The sequence below is a fragment of the Thrips palmi genome, unplaced genomic scaffold (genome assembly GCF_012932325.1).
Source record: "Thrips palmi isolate BJ-2018 unplaced genomic scaffold, TpBJ-2018v1 HiC_scaffold_6, whole genome shotgun sequence".
In the NCBI taxonomy this organism is placed as follows: Eukaryota; Metazoa; Arthropoda; class Insecta; order Thysanoptera; family Thripidae; genus Thrips; species Thrips palmi.
In genome coordinates this window covers 8,250,960-8,257,880 of record NW_023144633.1, presented here as the reverse complement: position 1 = coordinate 8,257,880, position 6,921 = coordinate 8,250,960, and the positions used below count along the sequence as shown (strand labels likewise).

General features: G+C 44.0%; 1 protein-coding gene across 1 annotated transcript; it reads left to right on the top strand.

The window, feature by feature from the left end:
- The first annotated feature begins 502 nt into the window (after positions 1-502).
- On the top strand, positions 503-1,857 carry LOC117651679. Its single transcript, XM_034395932.1, has 2 exons — positions 503-694; positions 797-1,857. The coding sequence occupies exons 1-2, from the start codon at positions 653-655 to the stop codon at positions 1,694-1,696; spliced, it is 942 nt and encodes a 313-aa protein (XP_034251823.1). The 5' UTR covers positions 503-652; the 3' UTR covers positions 1,697-1,857.
- Positions 1,858-6,921: the final 5,064 nt, after the last annotated feature.

The following is a 6,921-nucleotide window of genomic DNA, read 5'->3' as shown; positions in this document are numbered from 1 at the left end:
CTAAGGTCCCCAAAAATTTTAATTTTCCCCGTTTTTTTCCCATCGAGGGTGACCATGAAGTCCCCTTTGGGCGAGCTATTCCCAAGCAGGCACCCAGAGTTTTCCCCGGGGCGGGTCCATAGGCGAACTGGTCTGTCCCAGACGCCGCAGGCCCCTTCCGGGACATGGAGCCCTTTCCCAGCGCCAGAAAGGGATCCCTTCCGGCCCCAGGCCGAGGCCCCCACGTGGACGTTTCAAAACCCCAGGAGGAGGTGTCCGGGAGGCCCTCCCGCGAGCGTGGACCCCTCCCGACGCCAGCTGGAGGCCCTCCGACGCCAGCTGGGGGCCCTCCCGACGCCAGCGGGAGGCCCCCCCCACCCCGGTGGAGGTCCCCGACCCAGGGGGGGTGCTCAGCGTGGAGGCCCTCCCAGACGCCAGCGTGGAGGCCCTCCCCGACGCCAGCGTGGAGGCCCTCCCCGACGCCAGCGTGGAGGCCCTCCCCGACGCCAGCGTGGAGGCCCACCCCGACGCCAGCGTGGAGGCCCTCCCCGACGCCAGCGTGGAGGCCCTCCCCGACGCCAGCGTGGAGGCCCTCCCTGACGCCAGCGTGGAGGCCCTCCCCGACGCCAGCGTGCACGCGCTCCCAGACGAGATCCTGACGTTCGTCTTCAGCATGCTGACTGACGGCGCCACTCTGCTCGACGTGCTGCCGCTGGTATGCAAGCGGTGGTACCGCCTGGCCCGCGACCCCTCCTCCTGGGCGGGCGTGGAGCTGCAGGTGGGGAGGTGGCATTGCCAAGACCATCGCGTGCCGCAGGACGCGGCCCCCGTCTGGAGGGATCGCCGAGACCATCGCGTCCTGCTGCACGCGCCCGCCGCCAAGTCCCTCACCATCGGGACGACATGCCCCATTCTGCTGCAGTCTTCCCTGCGCCGCAGCCGCGTCCAGGTGAAAAGCTTCTCCCTTCGAGTCCTGCACGCCCATGGGCAAGAGTCCAAGGTGGACACTGGCGTCGTCCACTTCCTGTCACGGCAGCGAAGCCTGCGCGGTCTGCTCCTGTTCCTGTCCTGGGGCTACAACACGGCCATCCTGGCCACCATCGCCTCGCTGAGCAGCTTGCGGAAGCTGCACATGCTGCTCGACGAGGGGAAGCGGTACCGGCAGCACACGCGGTACAACGGAGAGCTTGCCGGCGGGCTGCCGGAGCTACGCGAGCTGCGCGTCTACGCCCTGGACCATTGGACCCTGAACCGTCGCAGCTTCCCCGGCCTCGTCGGCGACCTGGCGCGCGGCGCGAGAGCGCTCCGCGTGCTGGAGGTGGACTTGCCGTCCGCCGCCGACCGGGACGCCGTGCTGCAGCTGCGTGGACTGGAGCACGTGCATCTCCACGTGTTCAAGGACGCTGAGAGGCCGCAGTCCACGGCCGACGTCGTGCGGGAGGCCTTCGCCTTCCTGTTCCAGATGGACACCACTGCCCTGCAGTCCGTGGCCATCTGGCTGGGCCCTGGGGCGGCTAACGTCAACTGGCTCGCAGAGTTGACCCAGAGCCGGAAGGTTGCCCAAGAGTTTCTCGCCTCCATGCCTCATGTGTTGTTTGATGTGTTCTATGGTCGTACTACCAAAACCAATGATTGGTATCGCGAAATAATTAATCGTCTTGAAAAGAATCGTCCAGCAGATGCTGTTTGCCTGTTTAGGTACCCCAAGTTAAACTAGGTAAAGTCTAAACTTAAAGCTGAGCCTAAGTTCCCACTTGCAAGTTGACATTTCATAAAGGTAAAATAATTTTTTTTCTGTACTTTGATAATATTTTTTAATTTTTCTAAGTTTGAATGTGGGATTAACAGTATTTCCACTTTGTTTTCCTAGTTAAAAAGGGGTTTTTAAAATTTTTTTTTTTCCCCAAAAATTTTTTTTTTTTTTTTCCCCCCCTTTGGGGGGGGTTTGAAAGGTTTTCCCCAAAAAAAAAAAAAATTTTTTCCCCTTAACCCCTTGCATCAAAAAATCCATGACTCAAAGACCGCCTTTCACCCCACATTAGGGAAATCCAACAGGATCGGGGGCCAAATGGAATTTTTTGGGGCCCTGGAAAAAACACCCAAATTTTATTTTTTAAATTTTTCAGTTTGCCTTTTACGCTGAAAGCCGGGGGGGTATCAATCAAGTTTTCAAACCCTAAAAATGTCGGAAAAGGGGGAAAAACCCTTTTTAGGTTAAATTAGGGTCAAATTAAAAGGATTACAAAAATTTCACGAAATCCTCAAATTTTTTTTTTGGCCCCCCCTGTCCTTTTTATAAAAGAACCGGGGTTTTGGACCCCCCTTAAAAAAGGGGGGGTATATTTTTGGGAGCCCAAAAAAAGGTCACCAAAATCAAAGAAAATTAAACCCTTAAATTTAAATAGTTATTTAATGTTTAGTTTTAAAAGGTTTTTTGTGGGAATTTGGGGTGTTAAGAAAAAATTTCTCCTTTTTGAGGTGGGCTTTTAAAAAGTGTAGTTTTTCCACCCGCGCAATAATTCAATGAAATTAAAAAATTGGTCCCTGGGGGTATTTTCCCAAAAATTTTCTCTCAATTATTCAAGAGGGCATGCTTGAAACTTTTTTAATAAATCAGGACAAAGGGTGGTTTTTTTCCCAAAAAAGGAGAAAGGAAAAAAAGGAAAAAATTTTTTGCAAAAAAAAACGGAAATTTTTGGGAAAACAAAAGTGCACATAACTTAACGGGAAAGGTTACATTCCTCCCCAATTTAATTTGCTTAAAATTCTTTTTGAAGAACCAAATAAAACGGGGAATATCTTGGGGGGCGAATTTTTTGTTATCTACCTGAAAGAAAAAATCCCATTACGAAAATTCGATTATTTGCAATTTAATTAGATAACTGTCAATTAATGTTAACTTGTAATTTAACTTCACTTTTTTTTTTTATTTAATATTTAATATGCCACTACCCGGGGAAATTTTTAAAATGTTATTTAAAAATCGCACTTTTGAACAGCCATTTGGCCCCTTCCTTTTTCCAGGAGGGGAAAAGGGCATTTTTGACTTTACCGAATTTCATTTATTTTAAAATGCAGAAAACTAAAAAGAGGGGTTTTTCCCCTAATAGACAAACCCAATGAATACCCCTTCCATACCCCTGGGGGTAAAACCCTGTTTCAAATAAACCCCCATGGTACTGAACAAAATTAATTTTCTTTCGGAAAAATTTCCCCTAAAGAAGGAAATCCAAGCAAAAAAATGATTTTTTCTATTTCAATTTTTTTGTTCTTACAAGAAAAACTAAAAAATTGTATTCAAGGAAACTTGATTTCTTGGGAACCACTTAAATTGTAACATGGTCAAATTTATGAAGACTTTTTAAAACCTTAAAACCACTTTTGGATTTTTAAGTTAATCTGTTTTAAAAAAACAGCTGCATGAAAATCGTAAGGGTTTATGGGATTTTCCCCGGGTTTAAAAGGGAAAAACAAAGTGAGACAATTTCCCCCCGGAAGGGGGGGAAAAAAAGAGCATCCTGATTCTGTTTTGCTCATTTATTGGAAAATTAAGATTATGTTTTTCAAGTAATAATTCATTTTTTTAAAAATTATGAACAAAAACCCAAAATTTGTTTTCTTTTCCTAATTTTTTTTGTTGTGGTTTCCTAATTTTGCATAATGACAAATGGGAAAAAGTCAGATGGGTTGATAAAAATCGAGCATTTTAAAACCCCGACCAAAATATGTGTTATATAACCCTTCTTGCGGGCCCAAAATGGGGTGATTTCCTAAAACCCCACCAAATGGTACTTAATGATTTTAAAGGGAAAGACAAATAAACAACCTCTTGGCAAACCCCGGGGGAAAAACCAGTAAAACCTGTAGGTTATAACTTCCCTTGTTAGTCAGGATCCTGTATTTTAGGGATTTCTGTCCCAATGGGGAAAAAATTTCCGTAAGGCGAAAATTTTTCTACTGAAAACCTGGTTTTGTACAGAAACCCCCAAAAAATTTAAAGGGGGTTTTTTTTTTTTTTCCCTGACCTGGTGCGTTAAGTGGTAATACAACAAAGTTCCCTTTCATACGTATTTCCGGGTTTCATCCTAATTTCTAAAAAATTAAAAATTCGGTTAGTCCCGAAAAGATTTATTTTTGTAGCAATTTTTCTTACCCGGGGCCAGGTAAAAAAGTTTTATTTTAATTTTTAGCCCCAAAGGATCGGGGGGCCAGACGCAAAAATACCGTTGCGCCACCAGGGGTATTTTAGAATTTTCGGAAGAAAAGCAAAAAATTTTCCCCCAAAAAAAAATTCTGGGCCCCCCGGGTGGGGGGAACTTCCCCAGCGCTTCTTGAGGGGACTTTTATTTTTCCTTTTTTTTAAGAAGAACCCTTTTTAAAAAGAGATTCGTTCCCAAATTAACCAAAAAATCCTACCCCGGGGGTTTTTCCTAGGTCCCTTTTTTGGGAGAAAACGTTTGCGAAACGCCCCCCCCCCCCCCCGGCCCCCTTTCTCTTGCATTAAAAAGTTTAAAAAAAAAAAGAAAAAAAACGTCCCAAAACTTACCGATACGTAGAATTTCTCGTATATCAGATCCCTCACTTTCCGTTTTTACTTCTGAGATGTGTTGTCGCGTGTTTAACAGGTTCAGAGTGACGTTACGCTGGCTTAGTAAGCTAAATTCGTAACGTGACGCTGAACACAAAGTCAAAGCACAGTTCAAAATGAAACTTAAATTAGAAGCGACTTATAACGCGCGTTATACGTCGCGTCCAGACAGGCAACGTAACGAGATGTGCGCTGAGCGCGAGGTGAGCTAGTATGGGTCAGGCAGTGTTTCGTGAAGAGATCGTGCTAGCAACGGTCAACCAATCACGGTAAACATGAGAAATTCTACCGCCTAGGGCCGAGACTAATCGAAGCGCTTCTTGAGATCACATTGTCAGAAATAAAGTCCATCAATTTACGGGGAAAGACACTCCAATTTTGGGAATGGAGACTCCGTAAATTTTCCATCTTTATACGGAGAGCGTGTCTCCATATTTTTACGGAGGGGTTCCTCCATAAATGTTCCACATTTTTTCGGAGATAAACCGAATTTTTGCAGAAATAAACGCATTTTATCGGGCTACTTCTCTCCTTTAACCTTTGATGTCAATACGAACAGTCCCCTTACAGACGAAAGTTATATTCCTCAAAACTGTTAGAAGATCCAAAGGCAAAAGTACCGCCTGGGATTCCCAAGCGCATCATGGGAAAAAGGGCCTATTTTCCAGGCGCCGCCTGGGAATCCCAGGCGGTACTTTTGCCGTGCACTTATGACCACATGCCATTTGGATCGGATAAAAGGACGGAAACCCGAAGGAGAGGTCACTTAGGAAAGGCGCACACCGTAGAACACTTAAGTCAGTTAAGTAACAAAATATGAATGCAAATACCCAAAACACAAAGTCTTTAAGTAGTACATCAGTTAGGGTTTCCCGCCAAAAATGTTTCGAAGTAAAATTTGTCAGACATTTAAGGGGGCTCATACAAGTTAAAAGCACTTTTTTTTTTAAAAAAATTTGATGTAGACGGATTAAGATTTTACAATTTCTGTCTTAAAATCCTTTTAGATAATTGAGTAAGCTTCATTTTGGCTTAAGGGAAAGTGACTTTGGACAGTTTTTGGAGATTTAGTCGAAACGTTTAAAATTTTGCTTCTCGTAAGATTTTGTTCGCATACTTGCTCAGATCTGTGGGGAAAAAATCAGGGAGACTCATCCCCAGTAGTGTCATAGAATTGACTACAATGGGCTTTATATCTGCAATAGTTTTCAAGAAAAAAAATAAAAACAATTTTTTGTTGAAAAATTTGTTTAAAAAATTGTTAAAAAAATTGTTTTTATTTTTTTTCTTGAAAACTATTGCAGATATAAAGCCCATTGTAGTCAATTCTATGACACTACTGGGGATGAGTCTCCCTGATTTTTTCCCCACAGATCTGAGCAAGTATGCGAACAAAATCTTACGAGAAGCAAAATTTTAAACGTTTCGACTAAATCTCCAAAAACTGTCCAAAGTCACTTTCCCTTAAGCCAAAATGAAGCTTACTCAATTATCTAAAAGGATTTTAAGACAGAAATTGTAAAATCTTAATCCGTCTACATCAAAATTTTTTTAAAAGAAAGTGCTTTTAACTTGTATGAGCCCCCTTAAGTCTCACCCTTTTCTGGCGAGACATTTTTGTGTGACCTAAATTTTGGCGAAACACTCCATTTACAAGGTGAAAACGGTTCCTGCTTTTTCCAGGAAGCCTATGTTAGAGACATTGGCGATTTCCAGGGAGTTCTTGGGAAAACCAGGAACCGTTTTTCAGTGTAGGAGGAGGTTTTCGTGGTGATTGATAAAGCGCATCAACTGATGATGATAAAAGAAATATGAATGGAAAATAATCCAGAGACACCCGTTGCATGCTACGTCAACAACGCTGTAGCTTCGTATAGAGCTCAGACATGGCTGCTAATTGCTCATACAGTTTGTGTCGCTGTGGGATGTGCTTGAAATTATTGTATGATTCATGGGAAGAAGAAAAGACCTCATGTCAGTGCAAACATGTAATGCGATGGACGTGCCATTAATTTTAAAAGAATGCACCTCCTTACAAATGAAGAACGATTTTCATGGCACAATGCGATCTAAGCTCTTCATCTCCAAAATTCTAAATACACGGGTAATTCTTTCCCAAGTCACCCGAGGTCCCGAAATCGATGTCTCCGATTTCGACGAAACTTTGTGGGTGTGTTCCCTATGTAGCAAAGAGCTCCAGAAAAAATTTTCAACTTTTTCGGTCGGCCCAAAAAATTTTAATCACGTATTTTGTAAAAAACACTGAAACCTGCACTAAAAATTTGTTTGTTGCCTAAGGGCGACCTGCCCGGTGGATTTTTTTTCTTTTCATGGTACTGAAAAAAAAGTCCCCG